Here is a 26,675-nt window from a genome sequence, read left to right on the forward strand (position 1 = left end):
TCGGCCCATTTAGTCTATACAAACGTTCGCATGACATCAGCGGTTATGCTAACTAGCCTATGGGGCTGAGGTTAGCTCCAAGAACCACAATGCAATCAGCAAATACTTTTAGTCAAATAACACACTATTTACAAATGAGTCAAGCTACTACTGCCGTCTCTAAATCTTACACTTAAATCACATTTATAGCTTGTTGCTACTTAAACAGAAAACGCGCGCGCCGCACCTTTTCCTCCGTTCCCCGACAGCCCCATCGGTTAGTCGCACCCCCCGACAGTATGCATCCCAACCCAGTGTTTTGTTATGAATAAAGTGCAAATCTGTCAGTCCTCACCCCACAGTTCATATCAATCATGAACAATGACAGGGGAATAACAAATGAAAAAGGACCCAAGTTGAATTTTAGTATGGCCCCAGGAAGAGGCTGTGACCTATGATTAACTGGACTGGTTGATTAAGAAAAAAATCTTCTTCACTTGATGCCCTAAACAGGCGCGGGAACAGACCTGTCTTTCCAGGAAAAGGTCCTGTGGGACACACGAGAAGCCTTTTATGTCCGCAGAGACACCAGCCGCAGTTTGTTTGGAATAAATACAAGTGGGTGAGCGTTGATCATCGGAAAGACTGAACACGCGAGCGGAGGAAGAACGCGATGCAGTTCTGCCCGCCGTGCTCGACTGGCACATGACGGCTGGGAAGTTAAGGACACGACTTTGATGATGTTGCCTTTCCCGTAAAATTAAGGTGATAACTAGAGAACATTCCTTAATACCGCCACTGAATCGTCTGACTGGAAGCGTTTTATTGTCTTAAACACCCCCATTATGAGAACAGTGAACGCAGCATGTCTTCCCTTTATTGCCTTGCTGTAATTTTCCATACATTAAACCACTGAGTTGGCAGAAGAGAGCAGGTTGTGTGAGGTTGAAAGACGAGTGCTGTGTGTGCTTACTGCACTTTCACACATATATACACACACACACACACACACACACACACACACACACACACATACACCGCCTTTAGCTCTGCCACTGTCAATCACGCTGCAGCAGCAGCTACAACAGCTACGTAACAAGTCATTATCCAGGTGTGTGTGCATGTGCGGGGGTGTACGGTTGCAAGGGGTGCGTGGAAAAAAAACCACAGGTGGACTGAATACGTGCACGCACACACACACACACATCAGAGACTATGACAGGGTGCTATGAAAGGCCAAAAACAGCTATTTTTACATGACATCTTAAAAGATTTAATTGATTAAATGTTGTCATTTCTGCCTGTGTTTTGTCAGATTATTATTTTTTGACCTGATTGTATAATGATTCAAGTGAGAGAGAAAAAATGACAAGAGGCTGCTGGGTGGTTTCATTATGCAGCGACACAGTGGGAGAGACTGAGTGGGTGTGTTACGGCACACAGAGGAGCTGGAATGTGTGGGGACAGGAGGAGACAGACAGAGCAGCAGTGCTGAGCGCGGGGAAAAAAGGAGGGGAAAAGCACATTTGCGGCGAACCACATTCACTGCCCACGTGCAGCCTCACATCCGAGTATTTTTAGATCATCCTTGAACACAATTTGAACGTCCAGTCTGCATTCGTTTTCCTATCGGGACACAGGGCAGGCATGCCGGCCTTTACATGCCTGACTGTCAACAGGTTGTAAACGGCAGAAGACTGCAGAAAAAAAAAAAAAGTATAAAACAAAGCCAGAGCGCTGCTGGAGAGTTAGCTAAAACATGTACTGGTGTGTGTGTGTGTGCACCTGGAAGCTTTTGAAAATGTTGCCTGTCTTGTAGCAGCTGGTAGACGGAGTGAAAATGAGTCAAACTGGTCACTTATCAGCCGAAAAAACACCAAATATTCTCTGGCTGCAGCTTCTTCAATGTGAGGATTTTGCTACAAATGTTTTACATTATTCAAACTCGTCTGAGTGAGTCCATGCTTGAAACAAGAGTCGTTATTGTAACCAAGTTTAACACAAGGGAGTGCAGGTCAGCGAAAACAGCGCATGGACGTGCGGTCCACGCGCTGCGGTGGTGCTTATAATGGACATGAGGAGAGACAGAGTGGACACAGGGGCCAGCTTTTATAGCCGAGGTGAGCTTGACCAGCTGACGACCCTCCCATGTCAGCCTGAGGCCTGCTGACGCCTGCGAGACGGAGGGAGGGGCTCTGAGGATGTTGGTGGGACAAAAAGAGCTGACAAACAGTGATGGGCTTTCAATCACTGTCATCATTTTGACATTCTGGAGACTTAAAAATCATTAATAAATGTATAGATAATGATTTAAATAATCTTTATGTTAATTGATAACGCTTGGCTGCAGCCTGAATATGAAGTCTTCTTTCCTTTTCCAGCAGTATATAACATTTGTGCACATTATACGCACATATTAAGTGAATAAAACATTAAAAGAACATAAATATCCACAAAAATACACTGTATATATAAAAAATTGTGTTATGTAGGCAAACGTTTCCACTATAGGTCCATAAGACAAATACGGCCCTCAGGAGGGAAAAGATATATTTTCCTTTTGGAGCGAGCTAATTTAAAACACACTGCAGCCCAGTTTGGGAAGAAACTTCCTTTTGTGGTTGTAAATATAGCGTTTAAAAATGTGGGTGTCCTTGTGTAACAGAAACTGGCTACTGTTCTGAAATCTGACATGGGACGTCCTGTCCCTGGACGGGACACGCAGAGCTAAAGCCAACAGGACTGAAGGGTTTTGGGGAATGTTATCTCATTCACTCTCCGTCTCACACTCACACACACTCACACACACTTTCATTGTTTGCTGACTCAAATCACCGATCGCTCTCCGTCTCTGTGTGCTGGGTTGCTCCACCAGTTTGGCCACTTTCTGCCAATGTGCATGGCCCTCCTGCACGCACACACACACACACACACACACACACACACACACACACACACACACACACACACACACACACACACACACACACACACACACACACACACACACACACACACAGGCGGCGTCTTGGGTGAAGTGATATATGGAGTGATAGCATAAGCAGGTGGGGTCCTCAGTTCCGAGTAAGGCTTTTCCCAGAATGCCAGTGGCCAGCTCGCTCCGGCTGTCTGACGTGGACGGACAAAACTAAATGAAACACAAGAAGCTGTTGCACCATCTTCATGAAAGCCAGCTGAGCGACGGAGCTGCTGTTGAGACATTTGATTTCTGTCTTGCTTCACCGGTCGCTGTGTGGGATCAGCACGATTCAAGCGACAGTCAGCGGGATAATTCCTTCGTTTTTCGCTCTGTCGGGAATGTTGTCCGACTTTTCCGAAGTTGAAACGGTTTTTCTAGGCTTGAAATCAATCTTGGAAAACCATCACACGCGAATCAAATGAAATGTCAGCACCTTCAAATACCTCCTTGTTGCTAATGCTAACGTTTCCTAATATGTAAAGTCATGATCCTTTCACCCAATTTCATACATTATACAATGCATTGTTGCAGAAATAGCCACACAATGCATTTACATTCTGTAATTGTGTCTCTATACAGTAGTTTTAATATTTAGTGGCGGGGTCCGCCACTTCCCATCGCTGACTGTGGAGTCTGGATTGCATTTGGAAATCATGTCCCGTGTGTTAAGGAATTGATGCCAATCTGTGTTTCACAGTGCCTCTGTGTGTGTGTGTGTGTGTGTGTGTGTGTGTGTGTCCACGTGCCAGCTTATGGCCTCTGCTCCAGTCTGGAGATGAATTGTGTAATTCATACCGCAACAGTGCAAACACACACACGCACATGCATGCACACAGACACGCACACATCACAGAAGCTGCCCCATTCCTGTTAAGTTACTCCACGTCTCGCAGCAGCGCAGCTCCGAGGTTAGGCGGAATAACCAGGAGTGTGTTTGCTGTTTATGAGCTCTAACACCACATCGGAGTGTGATATGAGTGTAGTGTCTGTATGCGTGTGCACATATTAAACCAGCGTGTGTCTGACTTGGCCAACACGCAGCGCAAATATTTACGTACGAACCTTCTGGAGGCTCCGCGAGCGACGCTTCTCACCTCCTCGTCTCCACGGGAGGAAAAATTAGAGAGTGGACTCGTTCCGCCCTCCTCGGCCCGCTCTGTCCCTCCTCTGTCCACAATGTTCACTGCATTGATTTTGCTAATGCGGGACTTTTTGGATCAGTATTTGGACAATGACATCTATCATTTTGGCTCTTCTCCACCTTAAAATCTGCACTAATCGATATTCTTGTATTAACGTGCAGCGTGAAGCGGTAGCTCGCAGCGATGAAGCCAGAGAGAAACTCCAGCAAGTTAGACATCCAGATATGTTTTCGGGAAACAGCCGGAGAGCAAAAACAGAGCTAAAAGTGGACAGTGGAGGTGGGAGTCACGGTCGTTTTTATGCCATTTTTGAACACTGCAGCAAGACAATGACAGGGCTACGACTCTACACACACACGCACACACACCAGGCAACCAATATGGATGTAAACACCCTAAAATTAAACCTGAAGGTCCCCACATAACCCTCATAGTCTTCTCATTTCAGATCCAATGTGCAGGGGTATGGAGCCAAACAAGAAAGAAATGGTGTAGCTACAAATTATGTGTGCTTATACTCGACGTTTCTGGCAACCATTTTCAAACGCATGCTGTCCAGTTTTTGAGTTTTTGGATGTTCCTTCAGTTCAGGCAGCCATTGGTTTCCAATCTGTTCCACGCGGTATGAAATTTAACGGGACACACTCGTTAAACTTGCACTTTTTTTTGCGGCTTAATGCAGTTTGACCACATAGACGTTCAAACGCAACGCGACTTGGGACGAAACTTCAGCGTCTGCTGGAATAAATGGAAACCGACGGACGCCTCAAATGGAAAGACGCATTAAAAATACCTAAAACACAGCAGCATGCTAACCTGTGATGTATACAACATTGAATGTGATTTATAGCAGAATGGCTAAAACATAAAAAAAACACCATGTGAGTGTGTGCGGCTGGCTGTCAGACAGAGTCGGACGCGAGCGGAGACGGCTTGAAACAAGAAAACTGCGACAGAAAAAAGACCAGCAGTTAAAGCGACTTAAATGGAGGCACGGGTGCAAGTGTCAGATGGCACAATAACAGGACACGCCGGTCGTGTGCGTAATGTATGAGTCAACTGACCGCAAGCCGTTGGGAAATGAGTATGTGTGTGAGTGGAGTAGAGCTGGGCAGCGAGGCGGCGGCGGTGGCTGGCCGGGGTCACGGCTGCACAAGCGCATTACTACAGCTTATGACTGGACAAGAAACACACACACAAAGGCTCACACAAAGAGACGTGAAGGACGGCAACGTGGTATTTCTTTAATGTAGTGCTCGTCCTCTCTCACACGTGTGTATCACATAAGATCCCAGCGGACATGAAGTCCCCACGTCATGTAAATGCGCAGCACGATGACGCACGGCGGATCGCTAACTGTGTGTGTGTGTGTGTGTGTGTGTGTGTGTGTGTGTGTGTGTGTGTCCATGTGTTGTTTTGGACGGGAGGTGATGATTCATATTCATACTGCTGGACTCTATAAAGCCTTCAGCTAAACCATCATCGGCTCGCAGTGGAAGGGAACAGGCCGTCATCGCCTCGCTCGGACGCGGCGAGCCTACGCACGTGCTGACGGCGGCCGCGAGCTCGCGCCTGCAAACATCATCGACCAGCATCTACAGAGGGGGAACACGTGTCAACATAAACTCATGACACGTTTCCTTCAGCTCCCCTTGGATGACAACTGGTCATGAATACAAACAATTTCATTAATGGCAAATGAAATCCAGCAGGTACATAAACAGTACCTGCCACCCCCCCCCACCCCCCCCCCCCCGACTCTCTTCCACATGCAATTTCTGCTTGTTTGTTCTTGAACACGTATGACTAATAAGTAAACAGGAGATTTGTGCGCATTTCATTTCCTCTGCTCTGCCGATTCGAGGCTTTTAATGCTCTGGTTAGGCGGTGTGACGCCTGCAGCGGAGAAGAACATTGTGTTAACAGCTTGGGGAGGTGTAGTGGCCGGGCCTAATTGTAGTTTCCAGAGAGTCTGAGCAACAGAGAGGGAACATCAAGTTTCCGTGAAGCAGAAAAAGACACAAATATTTAAGGCACACAATGCACTCATGGACACCACGTGCATATAGATATATATAGATAGAGATAGAGAGAGAGAGGAAGGCATAGCGGACACTCAGTTAAATGCTTGTGCAGAGAAATATAAGCATATGTGCAGACGTTCACACTCTCAACCCTTCATCTGACTCGGTGCCAGTTTGCTCTGGACAGCTGTGGTTTCCACATCATTTAAATTTGCCACATGTCGCTTTGAGTGACAAGGAAATAAATCGTGGCAAAGATAATGACAAGTAAAACTTGGCACAGCTGCCGAATCCCAATGAAAACATATTTCCTTTGCCAGCACCTGAAAGTTGATGGAAGATTGGTCTTAATACTGACGCAGTGCAAACCAGCCATCGGCGTAATGTGTTTTGCATGTTGCTCTTATTGGTATTTACCTGTCCTGTGCATTCCTGCCGCAACTCATCCTCCGCACGCAGTGTCAGCACAGATTCAATCACACCACCTGTCAGTGTTTGATCATTAGCTGATGGAGATTCATTGTTAATCCCTGCTGCTGGCAGAGTTTCTGCAGTTTTCCCTGCCTGCAGCGACAGGAGACGCAGCGAGACCAGATGGAGAAGGCGCACCCGCCTCATCTGAATGGCAATTGTGGTGTCAGACCAAGGTTCACTCGATTATTAATGCCTGTTCGTTTTACGTCCGTATATGTGTATTAATACGTGGGACGTTAAATCTACCTGCTATTATTCCTGCTACAGTCAGGAAGATGCCTAAGCCACCAATGAGATCATTGACTTAAGCTTTATAAGGATAATTTGTTTTTACAATGACACAGAAACATGAATGTAACGATTCCTTTACAGCAACTGCCAACTGACCGCATGCTAAACCCGCCCAATACCGGAGCTAGATGTAACCGGTGTGCATGGCTCTCTAATAAGGGTGATGCTCGGCCTTAAAAGGGTTTTGAGGGAGTGCTTAAGTCTGACCGAAACAAAAAAAACACAACTGCATTGATCGTGTTTTTGTCAGCTTTAATGTAAGCTAAAAACATTAGCACATCCAGCTAAGTTCCTACAGTAGTAAGTCGCTTTATTTCCAAAGGCAAACGGCATGATAGCTAACGATAATTTGTGGCGCTAAAGGTTATGTTAAAAGTACTTGAGACATCCACACTGTGTGAGCTAAGATGCTAAAATTTATGGTAACGAGAGCAGCGTCGTCCTGCTCTAGCTGTAGTATTTTAGCACAATATCACGTATGTGGCTACAGGGCGCATATTTAAAACCTTTCAGCCAACATGGTGGACAGAAACGAGAAGCGTGACAAGACCAGTTGTTTCAAAACTTACCCCAATTTGGACGCGACCTCCACCATTAGCGAATGGTGAAATATTCTGTCAATGACTTTTTTAAGTAGTTACTTAGTCTATAAAATCTCTACAGCCAAAACATACTGGATTAATGACGGCCTACAAAGACATTTTTCTTGACTTCAATCATTTGATCGTTTGATTTCGCTAAATCAACTACTGATAAAATCAGCCAGTGGTTCTGCACCACAAGGTACACACTTGTCTCCTCAGGCAAGAAATGAATTTGATCCCAGGAAAACCATTTCCAGTCAGGAAACCCATGTGCTTTCACGTAGCTGACTCTACAGCACACACACATCTTGCGCCCCATGGCAATTTGGGTAATTTAATGAAGAAAACCCTGCAAAGCGCAGGAAGCTGTTAGCTCTACCAGCGAGGCCCGGTTACGGCGCTGACGAGGCGATGACGCGGAGGAGAGGCGGCAATCTAAAGGTTAACGACCGTTCTCGGACCAATAATGGCAGCGGTGAGCAAACACTGCTGCTCCTTCATTCGATCCGCACTGATGAGTTACATAAGGCGGGTCAAGGGACTGTTTGTTCTTTCTCTCAATCACCATATAGACGATTTCACTGCTCTTGACCATGGAAAGAGTTGAGGCAGGGGGCTGTAGGAGTTGTGTTCATGTGTGCATGTATATGGCTGGTGTCTGTGTGTGTGTGTGTGTGTGTGTGTGTGTGTGTGTGAGGGGAACAGCCAGGGGCTAATCTAAAACTCTGTCTACGTGTCGGGGTTGGAAAATGTTCTGTCGTCGTTTCTCTGAAATGAAATTCTTGACTCTTTGTCAGTTTGGCTTCCTGACCACACCGAACAAAGCCGCAGTGATCGCGGACCCCGGTCGATGTGTGAGGATTAGGTAACTGAAACGCAGGCTCTGTGTGTTTAGCCTATAGTTTCCCCTCAGGCAGTCAGAGTTGAGCAATCTCTATGAAGTTAAAAGATGGCCCCACTGCTCCCATGATCCTCAGTTTTTTTTTTTTTGTTTCTAATTTGAAACACTGCTTTCTACTTTACAGAACGCTCTCCAGGCCTCGTGTCGCGGGATCAGATGGTTAAAGCTACAAATAAAAATAGTCACATCTTACTTCATGCTTGCAAAAACCTGCATGTCGACAGCAGGTTACTGCTGTCATAAACTCAAAACCTTTGACTTGTCTGACCTTCAACCATCATGACAGGTAATTCTGAACATATGCAAGCAATCTACTTCTGCGTTTTCTTAAAGCAAAATCTGGCTTGTTTTCATAAGTTTGGTCAGAATTCCTGTAACATTTAAACAAGACGCGAAAAAAAAAAAAAAATCACTTGGTTAAGTGACTTTTTTCCACGATTGCTGAATCTATTTATAGAGAGACAGACATCTATATCTATATATTTACCTAGATATCAAATCGAATGCTTCTATTAAATCCTACGAAGGTTTCAATTCTCAGCTTTTGTTGTTTTAGAGGGATTTTGAATCAACCTCATGGTCATTTTGAAGGTGCTGTTGACTTGTGCTGCATTATACTGAGAGACATTTCTAGTGTTTTCGCTAATGTAACAATAAAGGTAACTGAGTGTAATTGACAGCATCACTCCAACCAGCAGTTAGCCAGAGTAACTGGGGACCAACAGCATTTTGCAGTTAATCTTGATGCTAATTTCATTTATAACTTACAAACAGGAAGCACACTTTTCTAACTTTTTGTGCAAATCTGACATCTTATGTTTCATGTGGGGACTCGTGCACACTGCACATGGGCAGAGGCCATGAATAATATACTAATAATACCATAATAATAGTAGTAATAATATTGCATAACGACATGAAGCAAAGCAGCAGCAGCAGCCCAAAGTGGCAACTTCGAGTTCAACTTGAAAAATAAGGCACAGCTTTGATGTTGACTGTATTTACTGTGATGAAAATATGAATCTGAATAAAATAAGTGTGCGATCACCTTTTTTTGCTTCACTTGCTTCAAAGTGGCACCATCTAGCCCAAAGGGTAGCGTCTGGTCTAAGATGGCTTAATTCGGCAGAGTTCAAACAGTGCAGTCGTACGAAGACCTTGTGGGAAAAAAAGGGGATTTCATGGGATCTCCTCTGAGAATAACTTGACCCCCTCTGCAGGAGCCTTAACTGCATTCTCACCCTGTTGTCACCGTCAGCACTTCAGCCGACCCCGACATTACCTCTGACCTCCTCACCCCCTGAACCTCCTCCACCTGATCCATCCGGCTTCAGCACAGCTCAAGATGCGACATACACCCACCCACGAGCACCCACAAACATATACCGCGACTGCATGCAGCCGCATAAACAAACAATACTATAACCAGACAGGAGCACACACACATACACGGCCTCCATGTGAGAAGTGGCTCGTTAGTAGACGGTAATCAGCTTAATGCTCTCCAACGCCCACAGGTGCTAAGCTCTTTACAGACAAACCCAGTTAGAGAGGCAGCAGCTGAGCGATGCCATGGCCCCGAACCCAGAGAAACACACACAGTCAGACACACACAGATCATGGTGGAGACATGGGGAGAAACACTGCGGCAGTGCTGACATCAAGACAATCACTTGAGGGGGAGAAATTTATATGGGAGAAGGAGACAGACGGAGAGGGAGAGAGAGAAAAAAAAAAGAGGTCCGGGAAACAAACACAGAGTGAGAAGAACGCAGAAAACGGCACACAAAAAACTCAAATAAAGCAAAAAGAGAACCTCAAATGTTTTCCTGGAAGAGTGTGTGAGGGAGGAGGAGGAGAAAGAAAGTGAACAAATAAGAAGGAGTGTGTGTGAAAGGAGGAAAACACTCCCTCCTCCTCCTCCTCCCCCTGTGCCCTCAATAACCCCAGCGGGTTGGTGGGTGGCTGCTCCAATCTTTTAGGCAGCGCCCAACGCTCTCCGAGCCCGGCATACATCCCATACCCCAGCGCACAATCGGCGCTCTGTAGCCAGGATCGTGCAGGGCGCTGGCACTCTGCCAAGCCAACGCACTCACACTCAGAGGTATGTACACACACACACACACACACACACACACACACACACACACATAAAAGATACAGCACATACAGTGAAGGAAGTTCATGTCAACCTAACCTGAAACTCAAAGAGGAGCTGCAAATAGCAACAATTCCATTATCAGTCAATTATTTCACACTTGAATCATCCTTTAATCAATAAGAGGTTAGAAAATGGTAAAAAAAAAAAAAAAATGCATATAATCTTCCAAATTAGCTTAGCAGTAAACATCCCATATCCAAAAAATGTTCAATTTTCAACCATGTAAACATTTTTAAAAAATCAGCAAAAAAAATTTACCTTTTCCTTCAGTGCAAATATTAGCAACTAAAGCGCGTTAGCTCGTTTTAGCATTCTGACATTAGCATTGAGCTCAAAGCTGCGCCGGGCCAAAGCTCAGCCTCACAGAGCTGCTTGCATGGTTTAATCCTGTTGATTTCTAAATGCCTTAAAGGTTAAAGCCTTATCAGCATTGTCTACTAGCTTTCTGTTGATGAACTAATCAATTTATGGAGCGATCAAAGGAATGGTTTGACATGTGGGACAATCTCTCGCCAAAAGTTAGAAAAGAATATTGATATTACTCACATATCTGTCATTTACATATGAAGTAAGAACCAGGAGATGGATAGCTTAGCTTAGCATAAAGACCAGAAGCAGGGGAGACAGCTAGCCTGGCACTGCCTGAGGGTAAAATACACATCTATCATTACTTTTAAATCTAACGAAATAAGATGTTATATCTCGTTTGTTTAATCTGTGCAAACACAGAAGTGTAAAAACGAGTTTCGCGGTGCCTTACGTGCAGAACTACCTTCTCGTCAACGGACAGGCACGAGAGTCCCTTCACCCGAGTCTCGTTGAGAAAGTCAGCGAGCGTATTTTGCCGACCGTCAAACGGTTCCTTTGAACATGACTTCAAACCGACACATCGGCTATTAATCATGCATTCAAACTACGTACGCAGACAGGCACATGCAAAGTGTTTGTTATGCAATGTGCTGCACGAATGAGAGCTACATTTCCACATTTCCACGGACAGAATCTGCTTCAGCAGGTGCATCATCTGGAATTGGCGGTGAAGGCCTGGTCTAAAAAACCAGTGGCAGTGATTTCTTAATGCAGACCTGCCCTGTAAGCAATCGTCCCTGTGCTCTGACCAAATTAAATCATGCACTGTGTATTATATCTAATGGATGGCACCAGCCCACGGCCGGCCAACAATAGCTGCTTTCATTCAGTCATTCGAGAGCGGCTCGCACGCCCAGCCGAAAGCTCCTTAATCTGTGGAACATGATTATGAGAGAGAAAAAGCAAAGTCTGGTGTGAAAATAAAAAAGGTGCAAACAAAAAGTCGAGCGAGGGGAAGAGAAAAGACAGGAAGAGGAGGAGAAGAAAGAGGTGTGGAGAGGCATGGCGGGGCACAGGGGCTTTGTTCAAAACAGAATGAGCAAAACAGTATTGACAAAAGACAGGAGAGGGGTGTGTGTGTGTGTGTGTGTGTGTGTGTGTGTGTGTGTGTGTGTGTGTGTGTAGTCGATGCAGAACACAGCCAGGTCAATGAAGGTAACTGAGGCTGAGGAGCTTTTGGCTGATCCCTGCTTCCTGAGGGGTGATTGGCTCGGATGATCTGTCTCAGCTTTTACTATTAAGAGCAACACAGCCTTGAGACTTGTGTGTGTGTGTGTGTGTGTGTGTGTGTGTGTGTGTGTGTGTGTGTGTGTATGACCTATGTGTGTGTGTGTTCATGCGTGCGCGTGAACCACCCAAATCCTGACTTTTCAGTGTAACTAAAGAGCTCTGAATTGAAAAGCGAGCATGCCCAGGTGTGGTAATCAAATGCTTTTCTGTTACATCCAATGACAAGTTCAATGGCTAAAGTCCTCAAGGCGCACACGCACGCACACACACACACACACACACGCACGCACGCACGCACGTACAATGCACGCACACACTGTCTGTCCAGCGGCGCCTCTTTGACTGACCAAGCTGCCAATACAATTCATTCCCCTGCCACTGTGTTCTTGTGTATGTGTGTGTGTGTGTGTGTGTGTGTGTGCCAAATGCATGTGAAGGCACTAGTCAGTCAAAACATGACTAGAGTACTGAGCCATTAGCCGAGGTTTTACTACCTAATTACCATTCACTTGGCCGGGCAGCTCACCAGAAGCACACACAAAAGGAGCGGGACCACAGAGGCGCCTGCCGAGGAGCCCTTCAGCAAGGTGCTTAAGCCCTACACGGGCAGAAGGGTAGCGGAGGGATTTATTCCTGAACAGAGCAACTAATCTATGAATAAATCAACCAAAAACATACCAAACTTGGTCAATTAAGACAGATTTTCCGGTATCTTTAAAGCCAAAATACATGTACAACTCACTGGAATTGAAAAGAAAAAACTAAAATCCTTAAAGACTTGAAGTATTTGAGTTAAGCTTGTCAATCTTCTTATGATGCTTCTGGTCTTATCAATCATGTTTAGGGACTTTTCCCTATATCAGCTCCATTATTGGATGTATTTTCCTCCAGTTTGCCTCCAGGAAATGCCCCCTCACATCTCTGTCAGAACATCACGTGCTAATCCTACGATATTCAAACTGCTGCAGCGGCTTTAACTCTATTATTCGAGATGTTGGCGGAGAACAGGAACAGTTTTTCTGTTGTTACTGTGTGGTGTGGTATTTGGGTTTAGGACTGGATTGACAAAACAAATAATCCATTTTACACCAAACAATAATCAGCTGATTAATCTTTGACATTCTCAAATATTGATGTTGGTGTCGGCCTCAAAGATCCAGGAAAGACTGGCCTCAGTTAGCAGCGTGTTGTCTTTAGCGTTGAGAAGTCTTCCCAGTTCTCACACAGAGTCTGGCTCCCTGAACGCCTCATCAAATTACACTCCTGCTGAATTACAGACATTTCTTTAGTTTCAACACAGCGAGTGGCGCATTAACATTAACAGGCAACGTAGGTGTGTGCATGTACAGCAAGTGATACCTGTGGAGGGGAGCAAAGGATGGATGCGTCGAAGCCTAGAAACGAGATCTGATCCTCATTGGCTGTTTGGAATTACACACACACACACACACACACACCTCGTCTTATCAGATGATCTGTCCCTCAGCAGGCTTCATGTGACGAGCTCAAGAATGAAGCCGCTCAGGTCGGCTGCTCTCACCCCGACCCCGTGAAATATGCCGTCAGTGTCACACACACATCATTTTCGTGCCACTATCAGCAAGATCACGCCAAGCAGAAAGACGTGTGTGTGTGTGCGCGGTGGGAGATGGGCAGCGTAGCCTTCGAGGTCTTGGGAAGACGAGGGAGTGAAAACACAACCAGGCGGGCGCATCAAACATTAAACCATGCAAGGCACAGAGTTCAGCCTCCACTTGGTTCCTTTTCATACTCCTTTAATGGTGATTTGTCACTGAAAGAGTCACTTCACAGGAAAATTTCATCATCATCTGAATAGCTACGGCCTTTGTCAGTCACCATCCGATGCCCTGCGTACCTGGAGCAGCTGGAGCAAGCAGGTTTTCTTTCAATGACACCATCAACGTTCAACACCTGAGACTTCCTGGACTTAAACAAACGTGACATGAACAAACGTTTGAGCTATTTCAACGTTATCACTGACAAATCAAGTGTTTTCCATCAGCTTTGCAAGGCGGACGGCTCTAAATACTACAATACCCATGAGCCTCAGCCAGCGTTGCCATGGAGACGAAGCCAGCCCGAGGTCTCTTTCAGAGCACTCTGTCGCTGGGAACAAACCATGGCGCCAGACCTGCCCAATTCATCCCAAGCTGGCCCTGAAAGTGATTTTCTGCGGGCTTAGCGATGCGAGGTGTTTACCAAAAAACTTGTTCTTTGATTTGTTGCTGTGCGAGCATAACTCCTCACACCTCGCAGCTCCGTGTCTGAGATTAAAGAAAAAGAAAAAGAAAGAAAAACAGGAGTCTGGCTCAGGAACGTCTTCACGTTGACCCTGCTTTTATCTTCAGCGTTTAAACCCAAAATCCACACTGAAACGCTTTAACTCAAATAAATTCTCCACCATCTCCGCTTCTCAATTCACCTCACCTCCACCCTCTGCATCACTCTTCTCCTTCTCCAGCTTTCCTTTCTACGCTTCCTCTCCCTCCTTTCTTCTCTACATCCATCCCCCTCTTGCTCCAGAAAAGCATCCTCATCCATTCTCCACGCCTGCCGGCGTGTCCAACTCCAATATTTGAGTGTCAACAGCGCTTTATGAAAAGGCCTTTTGATGTCTGTCGAGATGAGGCAAACAGTAATAGTATGAATGCAAATATGTCGGCCTGATGGTCAACATAAAGCGTGCATGTACGCAATCTGCGACGCAGGAAAATTTCCATCCTGAGGCAGAAGAGAAGGTTATAAAACGATAGAGGAGCTGACCAGCCTTCATAGTCAAACACTGCTTATAAATGCTGAAGGTTCAACAAGTTCTTAGAGAGACTGCAGGCACACACACACACACAAAGATGCACACACAGTGGAGATTTAGTCTCTATTCATTGTGCACAATCAAATCCTCCCATTTCCTCTTCTCGCTTACACTGTAGTCAATGGAAGATTAGCCTGTGGTAGAGCGGACCTCAGGCAACATCTGAGACAACACACACACACAAGCCCCAACATCACTTCCCAATGAAGGTGTTATAACTGTAACTGAGTGAGCAACCGCGAGCGTCCCTGAACGCAACACTGCTCCTTCTTGAAATATGCAGTTTGAGTCGGGAAACTGATATCCCCCGAAGTCACATCTGATTGATTTTGTGTCACGGGCTGAGGCTGCGTCATCCTTCACTGACCGCCACACTGTAAACTGATAGTGTGCGACCGATGTTGCGTGAATCAAAGCAGCCTTTTCATTCACTTTAATGATGCGGGGGTGCTGCAACAAAGGGACACCAGGGGGGAAAAAGCTGAAGCTGGCTCAACTTTTACTGCAGTGTTATGCAAAAACACGCAGGTGCACATTCCAGGTAGATGGCGTTGTAACGTGAAGGCCGTATTTCTGCTCTTTACCTGGTGAGTGCTCAAACGAAGGACGCTTCTTCATAATAATATAAAGCACTGTGAAGCGTTCTGGCATCTGATAAGCCTTCAAATTACAGTATATATTGCTCAAACCAGTCTCCCTTGATCGCATTTCATCGTTTCATTTGTACCTGAAGTGACATGCCCACATCAGAGCAGCTTCTTCTTGAACCCGCCGGCTCGTTAGATTAGTGCCAAAACTCAAAACTGTCCTGATGTGCCCCAAACAATATCAAAGATGGAGGCGAGGCAAACCGTTTATGCAATAAGAAGCAAAGACATATCTACACTAAAATCAGCTCTGACGTCCTTGTTAGTGCTCTTATCCTCGTCGAAATCACTGGATGCTGTTACATTTTGACCTGGAACATCACAAACTAGACTAAACTGACCCTACAGCACCTGTTTTCCAGCTGTCCGGCCTGTTGTTCAGAGGCTGTTACATATTTAGCACATTATTTTCACACGGAGGATCTCCACGTTGGCGCCAGATGTGGCTGCAGAGAGATCTGCGGTGCCACTGCAAAGCCTGTCCTCTATTCTTACACAACTGGGTTTCATCGGCTCCTACAGGTTTGTCGAAAGCTTAACATGCAGCAGACGAACTCTGCATAGTGAGCAGCGGTGTGTGCGACAGCTTGATCGTCCATCACAAAGCTGCATATACGTGTGTGTGTTCGTATTCAACTCCGATTACTCCTCCAGTCTTTGGATTTGGCTAATTGGACGGAGGCGATGGCCTGTAATGAGACGACGCTGCTGCTGCCGCCGCGCACGCACATGACCTCATCACATGGCCAGTGAAGTCAGCGGGGGAAAAAAAACAGCTCAGCCTCTAACACACACACACACACACACACACACACACACACACACACACACACACACACACACACACACACACACACACACACACACACACACACACACACACACACACAACCTTCAAGGCTCCCTGAACACCCAAACAGAGGAGAGTTGTTGCTATGTGTGCTGTGAGTTCGGTGACTCCCTCAACAGACCGTCCAAACAAAGCACACCAGACTTCACAGAAAGAGAAAAAAGTCCTTGACGTTAACAAAAACAACCCCCCACCCCCCAAAAAAAAAGCTCCTGTGTCTCCGACCGCCTCCATTTTGTGATATTATCCAAAGAAACCTGTCTGGATGTGTGGAGAAAACATTACATAAACAGAGAAACGTGGCTTCTGTTCACTCAAACTGATGAGGAAATGGCCTCTCCGCCGTCCTCCGGTAACTGCGCAGGTTGTTCTGCCTCTTCCCACGGGGGCACATCGGTTGTGTAATGCTGTAATTAGGCTAATGAAGGAAAGCGGAGTTTGCAGTGCGTAGAAATTCGAGCTAATTACCATCTTAATATGCATTGTGCAATCATAAGACGCAGGGGCGTACCTCCCACCTCGTCCCGCTTCTCACAGCCATACAGTCGATTACACAACAGTCGAGCAGAGAAGAAAGGAAGCTAATAACTTAAAATTGAATATTATAAATTCATTTTATCAGGCTCACCGAAGGGGGGGGGGGGGGGTCGCCCTTAATAGATAATGCTAAATTCCTCCTGCTGTTCTGGCTGTGAGCGTTTGCGTACATGTGAGCGCCTCCTGCACTGGAACACACCGGGTTAAACCACACACACTGAGTGCGCGCACACACACACAAACACACACACACTGCACCCTGAGCCTCACCCTCCTTGGGGGTCATGTCCCATCCACGTGGTTGTGTTTTACATAACAGTAGTAGTGCTGCTAGTCTACCCTTGCGTTGCCCTGGATTCCACGCCCAGCAGCGTAAAGAGGCGGCAGAGGCCTGTTTAGTGCCGACGATTGGATGCACAGCGTGTACATTCACTAATCGTTTAATGATCAAGTTATTATCAAAGGACAGTTCTGATTTATTGGAATTTGGGTTGCGATGACTTATTTACCCTGACGTCGCTGAAAAGAAGCAACATAGATTTACTGTCCACATTATTTGTCTTCACAGTGTCAGTCTGTCTTCCTCCTCACTTTTAGTTTTAACACCAAACACGAAACCAAACCTCAACGATCATCATCGTGAGCGGCAAAAGTGGAAGCGCCTGTAATAAACCGTAATGATCCGCCACAGAGAAACGCAGACAGCGAGGGAGCGAGTGATCACACGTCACTTCCAACGTCGACGCTGGACCTGCCGCGGGTGCTTAAAAGCACTCGGTTATGTGTGCGAGAAGTGTGTTTACCTCTCCCTGACTCCCAGGCGGTGGGAACGTGCCAACCGGCTGCCAACTGGGCCAAGAAACCAGCAGTGTTACCTATAAAACTACATGGGTAGTCAGCATCAATATAGTTTTATTTCTATGCAGTTAAAGTTCATTTTCAGTTGTCATTGTAGTACCATTGGTAGTTTTTAAATATATATTGAGAGACGGTTTATTGAAATGTTATGAATTCTGACATTTTTCCGGATTTGTGCTTCAATATCTGACATCTTTTTTTCATTGGATTAGCTAAAAACAGAGTTCTCAAGTCGCCACTTTATCTCTGAACAGCTTCTTAAATCTAATCCCCCCCCCCCCAAGACTCTAATCCATATATTACACATTTGATTCCTGAAAGCTTCACAATGTGAGCCTAAAGTGCCAGAAAATCCATGAAAATCTACTTTTATCTCTGCAAAAAGTAATAAATGATATTGGCAAATAAGATTTTGGACACAAGGAGAGAGAACACACACACACATACACTGTCGACACTGATCCAATTGGTCAGTTATGCATGAGTTTTGCCCAATTAGCCAACGGCAAACAAATGTAAACAGTCCCGCTTCTGTGAACAACGACATCCATGTGACTCATAAATGACAATGAGTTCAGATTTAAAGGTTTTGGATGCACTTTCAGCTCCGGACTTAGTTTTTAAGCGTTCGGGCAGACTGAAGGAATTTCAAAGGGCTACAGGTCATTTGCAGGCTGGCACACACATCGTCGTCCAGATGGTAAGAAATAAAGTTAAGGGACAGCTGGAAGCGTGGATAATAAAATTCTCTCACGTGGTTTTCCTGGAGGAGATTGTGGGAGCTGTGGCTGATTTAATTTAAATTAACATTTTGTCCCAGAAATCCTCTCCACTTCATAAACGAGCGCTTCGTTCCGTTCTGCAGACGTTGTGTGGGAAACGCCAACACACACACGCGTGCGCGCGCACGCACATACACACACACACCCCACTGAGTGAAATCTACACACTGCAGCCACTGTCTCTCTCTCACACTCTGGCTGAACTAGACGCTTATAAAAGGCAGAGACATCCACACAGACGCTCATATTCTCCACATGAAGACACACAGACTTCAAATGTTTGCTGCGAGGCGAGAAAACCACACACACACACACACATCACATTTTGTGTGGCTGATTCAATTTGATTCACTTCTACTTCTAAAAGACGTTATTCGGGGTAGAACAGCTCAGCCTGCTTCTCCTCATTATCTAAATCCTGATTTTAGGTTATTTTTACATGTTACATATTACATAACTGCTGTCAAATAGGGCTGTTTTTGGCAAATGTCCCACTACTGATGCTCAATTTTAGCCTTCAGGCTCTCTGTGCCAAAAGTATGCACCCCTGAGACATACGCACACTCTTTCCTATACAAGCTGGTGCCTGCTGGGGGAAAACATCCCTGTAATTACAGCTGATCAGAGCCCTCAAAAAAGCACAGAGGATCCACACAGACAAGATAATTAATCGTTTCTAAACTGCATTTTATTTATAGCAACATATAGATCGGTCGTACCGTCTCTTTTCATTTTTGTTTTTTTTTTTGTCTCTTTCTCTGGTTGCTGTCTGCTCTGCAGCAAAAGGAAAATGTCTCAGTGCAGCACTAAAATCTATTTTTAAGTGTCTCTGCAAGCGTTTAAAGGATGGAGCGAAACACAATGTGAAAAAGGAGGAGGACGAAAAGGCGTGAAGACAAGAGAGGTTTTGGTGAAAAACTGTTGAACAACAGCATGCGTCGTGAACAAAAGAGGAGGGGAGGAATTTCAAAAATCCATCAGCCGAGACGTCGGACGAGGACAAAGATTGTGCAGGGTGAATAAGTGCGAGGACAGGCAGTCAAACGGAAAAACAAAGATGCAAAGACGACAATGAAGAAGAGAAAAAAAAGGTGAGAGAAGAATCGAGAAAGCGAGACACAGAGGCCGCAAATTATGGACTGCGAGAGAAAACAGTTTCAGGAGAGTCCACTGGTCTTGGGGCTTGGCCCTGCTGAGGCCCGCCAGCCCACCGCGGCAAAAACACTCGAACAAAAGGATCATTTATTGGAGGAGGAAAGAGGGGGAGGTGGAATGGAGGGATGAAAGGAGGGGGAACACTGTACAGAGGCATTTGAGAGCTGTGTGAGTGAAACACTGGCCCCATCTCAACATTCACAGCCAATGTGTAACATTCTCCCCCCATGCTGCCCCGCTGACATACTCAGCAGCCCGAGCCCATATGGTCCCACTGTGGTAGACTGCGAGCATTTATATTTAAAACGCACCCGCCTGCTTCCACCAGCACGGCCTCCGTTTCCTAATAAAACCAACATGGCGACGTATGGATGCAGGCTGATGGTTCGTTTCCATCTGTGGAATCTATGAAAACCGACTTTTGAGCTCAGCCTTACTGCGCTCACCGCAAGATCCCGTGATGAATTTTTGCTAATGCCTTACATTTTTCATCAAATCCAACTGTGGAGCCGGACGGTGAAATGTTCACCACAAAAACCCCATGAGGTTTAAGTCTAACACAACCTACGTTAGAAATCATGTGGAGGCTAGCAGCAACAAGGCCCGGCAGGACGCATGCATCACAAGAGCCCTACTGTGGAAGGGTAAGTGAGACTACTGAGTGTACTCATGTATAAAAATCCACATCTCCATATAAATGCTGCTCTATCTGCTTAAACGGCAGGCGTATTTCTTAACAGGCCAATTTAGTGCAGACAGTGGCTCAAAGAGAATGTTTTTCGGTGAGGAAACGTCTCACGGTGACCTAGTTGAGGCATTGTGTTGCTGTGGTGGTCCCCCACAGCTAGAAAGCTGCCCTGCACAGTAGGGGAAAAATGTAAATACAATGAAAATTCATTATATGGCCTTATTGACCTCCCCCTTGCAGCTACAGCACACTACTGTAGATTGTTGTGCATGCATTCTGGCACGTGATGACAGAAAAAAAATGGTAACCATAAAAGAGTTTTAACCCTGTAGTAGGCCAAACTAAACAATCACCACTTTCTGCTTGCGCACAAATCATAATAAACAATTTTTATAGCTAGAATTTAACGGCCTTCCCACATACATGTAAAATTCTACTGTGAATGAAACAAGCTTTTTTTTCCCTTCGTTAAACAACGACTTGACATCATTCTCCGTCCACTTTCTCACCAATCTGCCTCTTTGCAATCAATCGCACACAAACACATTTTATAGATCTAGAAATTTACATAAAATCTGATAACAGATAAGGCAAATTAAGATTCATGCTGCACACATGTAGCGGTATGAGGTGTTGTCAGCCCGAGTAACATAATCTTCACCTCATTTATCGAGTGTGTGTGTGTGTGTGTGTGTGTGTGTGTGTGTGTGTGTGTGTGTGTGTGTGTGTGTGTGTGTGGCCCCACCCTCTGTAAAGCACAGAAAGCAGAGGAAGGAAAAAAAACTAGTGCAACTGTAAATGATGCCAATTAATTGTTCGGGATGCTAAGATTACACTGAGGTGTGCTTGAGCTCCTCTACAAAGAGCGTAAAATTACCAGTGTCTATAAACCTGGCAACCCCACGCTTGCATACTTGCATACTACTTGAATCGCTTGCATACTTTCCTTCATAACCTCATTATAATTTTAAAGTTGTTGGGTTCTGGAAACTCATATAATCATATAAAATCTGAGATGCAATTCATGGAAAAATCATTGTTCACGTTCATTGCTTTCTTCTACTCATCTACTGGAGGATGTTAGGTTGCCAGGTCAATGGAAAACAGGGGCAAAGTGCAACTTTATTGAACTTGTGGTATAACGCTTCAGTGACATGGTTTCCAAGCTAATAGTATCACTGCGGTGAAAGGTTGGCGACAGCTCTCCTCATTGGAAAACCACATCTGATCTGGATCAGAAGGATTCTGCTACTTGTGTAAACTGCTAAAAAAAAAAGCATCTCCTGAACCAGCACTCAAACACTGAAAGGAAAGACTGAATTGAGGTGGGGGTGTAGCACTGGGAATGCTTACACAACACTCAAGAAGCCTCTGGAGGATCAATCATCATAATATCAATATTCCTTGATTTTCAATAGGTTGTCTGGCCTTGCGCAATCACACAAGGCAAAAGTTGTGTGTGTGTGTTTCCAAGTACAGCAAGCCCCACAAAAGGAAATCTATGAATGGTCCGAGCAGCTGATCTATATCTCGTATTGCGGATTATGCAGGCAGTCATAAGAATCAAACTGGTGGCTATATTCTAATATGGCGTCAGGTGAAGTTTGATTACAAGCTAGATGGAGATGGAGGCTGCGCTCCATTGGATTATACTGAAAGCGTTTTCTTTTCCATCTGAAAAATGTGACAGAGCAAAATCAGGAAGACAAAGGGGGATGGTAAAAACTGAACAAAAGCAGTGGTAGAGACAGATCACAGAGAGTTTGTGTGAAAGGAAAACTAAAGAGGCATGATGCTAAACACAGTCCAACATGTGTTTTAAAAGAATAAAGGCAACTCTTACCTGTTCCCTCCTTGTTTCCATTCTGATGCGTTCGCAGCTCCTCTGATTTGTAGAAGTCAATGCTGGCATAAGTGTTGAGGCTGGAGCTGCTGCTGCTGCTTCCAACTGCTGCGCTCACTCCCCCGACCCCAGAACCTCCACCCAGCGCAGAGAAGAGACGAGAAGGGGCCTGGCTACCTGAGGGTCCATCCAGGCCCAAATGGGGGCTCTCTTTGTTGGCCAAGTCCAAGTCTATATAGTTAAGGCCTTGCTCTGTGGACGAACTCTGAGTGTTTGTGGAAAGGGACTGCTGTCCAGGGAGGGCGAACTGAGAGGGGTTATCGGTCACAGCACCATTCCCCCACAGCATGCTTTCAAAGCCCAGCCGGCGGGCCACAGCTTGAGCATGTTCTGGAAAGAGGGAGGCAGTGGAGGAAGAGGAGGTAGAGGTAGAGGTGGGGAGGGAAGGTGAGGCAAGGAAGGTTTCTGAGCAGTGCCGTCTGCGGCCTTGAGGGTCAGCCCGGATAACTTTAGCCCCATGGTCTGGGTTGAGTCCTGGTTTGACTAGGGGGAATTCTAGACCCCGTGAAAGCACTGGAACAGAAGGATCAGTCCTGGTGGGGGAAGGGGCTTTGGGGGAGACACTGGACGATGACCTAGGGACGGTGTTGCTATTCAAACTGAAGGCCATCTCTGTGTAGTCTCCACAGGATGTTGGGGACTCAGACTCAGTCACTGATGGAACACTTTCTCTGCTTTTCCTAAGTGGGGCTTCTGCCACTTCAGCCCCCTCCTCACAAGGGCCAGTTGTACCCTCATCACAGACTTTGGGGGCATGAGCAAGAGTTGGTGGTGTGGGAGGGGTGTGGAAAGACGGGAAAACTAGTGGTGTAAGGGAGAGGGGTGAGGGGGATGGAGAAGGGCCCAAGTCCATGTTGACATACTCTGAGGCAGCTGGGGGAGTGATGGGGGCAGAGGGGCTGCGGGAGAGAGGGATAAAGTTCCCTAAGCAAGAAGTTGGCCTGTGTTGAGGATGCTTGCTGCTTGAGCCATGAGGCAATGATGAACCATGCCTGAGACCCCTGCCACGCCCTCCTCCAACCCCAGTCTGGCTGCACTTCTCCCCCTTAAACTCAATGCTTACATACTCCCCAGGGCTCTTCGGTTCTGGGGGCAGGGGGTTCTCACGAACTCTAGGGAGGGTGTTAGCCTTGGAAACATCGACAAACAGGCTCACTGGTCTGCTTCTAGTATGGCTACCTTGCTTGGACAATCCACCAGAACCACGTCTCTGCTGGATCTTACTCCCATCTTTGGACGGAGCTCCCCCAGCCAAGGTGCTCACTGCCTGGGCAGCTCTGTCCTCGCTCTCTCCGAGGCTCTCGCTGCTGGCTGAGCTGGAGGAATATGAGGAAGAGGAAAGCGACAGGTGGCGTCCAACCATTGAATTGCCTGCTGTTGGTTGCTCCTGACGCCCTCCCATAGTCCTTCCTCCACCCATTCCCCTACTACAACTCCCATTGGGCCTTCTGCCTCGTCCAGGTCCATCATCGAAGTGTCCAGCAGAGGGGTTGTGTTTGTAAGACCGGGGAAGGGAATAGTAAGAATACACCATCTTGGGGGCTTGCTGTTGACAACTGGTCTCCAAATGACTGGTGTGCTCAGGAGGTGGGGGGCTACCGTTTACAGAACGTGCACTAATTGGAGACATATTCATATAGTCACTACCTGCCCTGCTGTCTGCACTACCGCTGTCCACCCATGCCCCTCCAGAGAGACCACCACGTTGGTCAGGGGAGCAGCTGCTATTTGGGGACATTATCATATAGCCATCAGAAGCTGGTGGAGGGCGGATCTGCTGTGGAGGGGACACACTGTTGTTAGGGGTCATGGCCATGTAATCATCAGCAGGTTTGGAATCCGAGTCCGGGACAGAGACAGCCAGTGACTGGGACAGGGATACTGGAGGCTGAGTGACGCCAGGCAGCATGGACATGTACCCATTGTCCACACCTAAATCTACACTCCCACTTGCCCCTCCACCCACTTCACTTCTGAATTCACCCGCCACATCCAAGTACCCTCCTCCTGCCCCTGCTGACCCAGCACCCATGACAGATTCCCTCTGTGTGGAAGAGGAGGTGGAAGCAAAGGACTCACGGCTGGTGCTCCTTGACATGATGGCATAATCGGCTGAATCTTCTTCTGCTGGCTCCTCGGCTCTGCGCTGACGTGGGGCCAGCCTCTCCAGGGCCATAGGGGGTAATGAAGCCCGCTTGCTCAGCAGCCGACGTTCAGCTTCACATTCACGGCTGGAGGAGCGCCGCAACACTCTCCTGGTCTGGGGTTGGGAGCCACAGGCAGGTGTTCCTGGTGCTGGCAGGGAGCTAGATGTCAAGCTCCCTTGATTACTGCTGCTACCACCACTACCAACACCACCACCACTACGTTGGCCCATTAGGATATAGTTGGCTCCCTCCTCACCAAGGGACTGGCTGCCAACGCTACCAACAGAGCTTCCAGGGAGGCTCGGGGAGGGGAGGAGCGTGTGATCCCCAGGACTAGAGCCATACTCGTCTGAGGAACCATAGTCACTGGGTGAGCCTGAGACTGATGCGCGATGGGATGGCACACGACTGTAGGCACCAGATGGACCAGCACCAGTGGAGGATGTGACGCCTCCGAACTCAGACCCATGCCCAGAACTAGAGGAGAGGCTTGGGGCTGGGGAGGGCGCTGGGGTTGAGATGGAACGCATCAACCCGAGAGGAGTTTTAGCAGCTGTGTTGGGGGCTGAACGGGCTGACTTCGACCTGAGGATTGGGGTAGTGGAGCAGGAGCCATTGGTGGAGGGGCTGGAGCTTGGCCCTTGGAGCGGTGTGGTCCCTGACATCCCTTCTTCACCTTTCCCTCCATCACTGGCAGTGCGAGACCTTGGGAAGCTATGCCGTGGGGTGGGAGAGGCATTGGCACTGCTGACCCCTGCTCCACCATTCGCTCCACCAGGAGGCTCAGTTCGGGGCCGGCGGGTGAATCCCACCTGGCTAGGAGGAGGGTTTGGGTGGTGGCGGCGTGAGGGAACACTAATGGGGTTAGAAGCAGTAGCACCTCCCCCAGGGCCAGAGTTCGACTGAGACTTGCTGCGTTGGCGGAACTCCTCGCTCAGAGCCTTCATGGCCTCTAGCAAGGTTTCATGCATGTTCTGGGCCACCACAGAATCATCCACCTAAGACATGACACAAAAACCCTTTGAACCAGTTAACTCAAAGCACAATTCTGGTAGATTCTAAATTAAGTTATGAATTCAATCTCAGTTACAGTTCAAACCACAGAATACTGAATATTATTTTTTCTTTAAACTGAATTCTGATTCTCACGGAAAACCATGTGTATTTCAATTAAATTTAGAATTAAAGAGTACCTTTAACTCAACACTGGCTGGTTGGTTTCTTTAATTTATGACTGATTTATCTAATTCTGAGATTAATTTAAGTACATTTGTACAACAATTTGTCTTGCAATTGTAGTTAGGCTGCCGTAAGATTGAGTTTTAAAATCTCAAGTGCTCATATTTAGGCACTTTCGACATACCAAAGTATAGTGTCACCACAGCCTTTTAGTTGTGGTCAAGCAACAACCTTTATGAATTGGAACATAATGTTGGGTTACATGAACTTTAATCATAAAGTTGGGTAACTTTGTAGTTTCTCCAACTCTGTTGATTATAGGCTCTTAATGTATGTGGGACTGGAGGGTGAAACTATAAACATAAGGGGGACTGAAGATTACAGGCTCACCTGCATCCAGAACTCGCCTGGGCCAGTCACCGCAGAGCGCCCCACCTCAACGAAGAAGAAGTTCTCTGAATGGCCGCAGCGTCGGACGTTCATCAGCTGCAGCACCACAGCCGCAGCGTCAGAGTTGAGTTTGACAAAGTTGACCGTCTTGTCAGTCAGGCAAAGGCGGTAGATGCCCACCAAGTTCTTTGCTTGACCGAGGCCTTTGGGCCACACCTTCACTTGCCATACCTCTTTGAATGCAGGCCCAGGATTGGGCACTCCATAGTCACCGGCAGCACCACTGTCAGTGGGGTTCTTACCTTTAGGGACAGACAAAGACAGAAGGAGATTTAAAGGTTGTTGGGGTAAAATAAACAGGTTATGACTAGATAAGAAAAACTAGAGAGCCGTTAAAGTGTTGTAAAGAGGAGTATTTATGAACACTCGCAAGTACAACTGCTGCAACAAAGCACTGACATGACCTTCATGCATCTGTGACCAAAGGGCACACCAGGCGAAACCACCACTATTTACCTGTTAGTGGAGGGCAAGGTGCCTTTATTATGTAAGATCTGCTGATATTGAGCTT

General features: G+C 46.6%; 1 protein-coding gene across 1 annotated transcript in view; it reads right to left on the reverse strand.

Moving 5' to 3' along the window:
- The window catches only part of LOC139351186 (insulin receptor substrate 1-B), a 45,144-nt gene that overhangs the window by 7,889 nt on the left and 10,580 nt on the right, over nucleotides 1-26,675 (reverse strand). The window contains exons 2-3 of the mRNA XM_070992952.1: nucleotides 26,105-26,406; nucleotides 22,329-25,533 (exon numbers count right to left, since the gene is read on the reverse strand). Coding sequence (XP_070849053.1) covers nucleotides 22,329-25,533; nucleotides 26,105-26,406 — 3,507 coding nt within the window. The remainder of the gene's footprint in view (nucleotides 1-22,328; nucleotides 25,534-26,104; nucleotides 26,407-26,675) is intronic.

Source organism: Chaetodon trifascialis, chromosome 23 (assembly GCF_039877785.1).
Source record: "Chaetodon trifascialis isolate fChaTrf1 chromosome 23, fChaTrf1.hap1, whole genome shotgun sequence".
NCBI lineage: Eukaryota > Metazoa > Chordata > Actinopteri > Chaetodontiformes > Chaetodontidae > Chaetodon > Chaetodon trifascialis.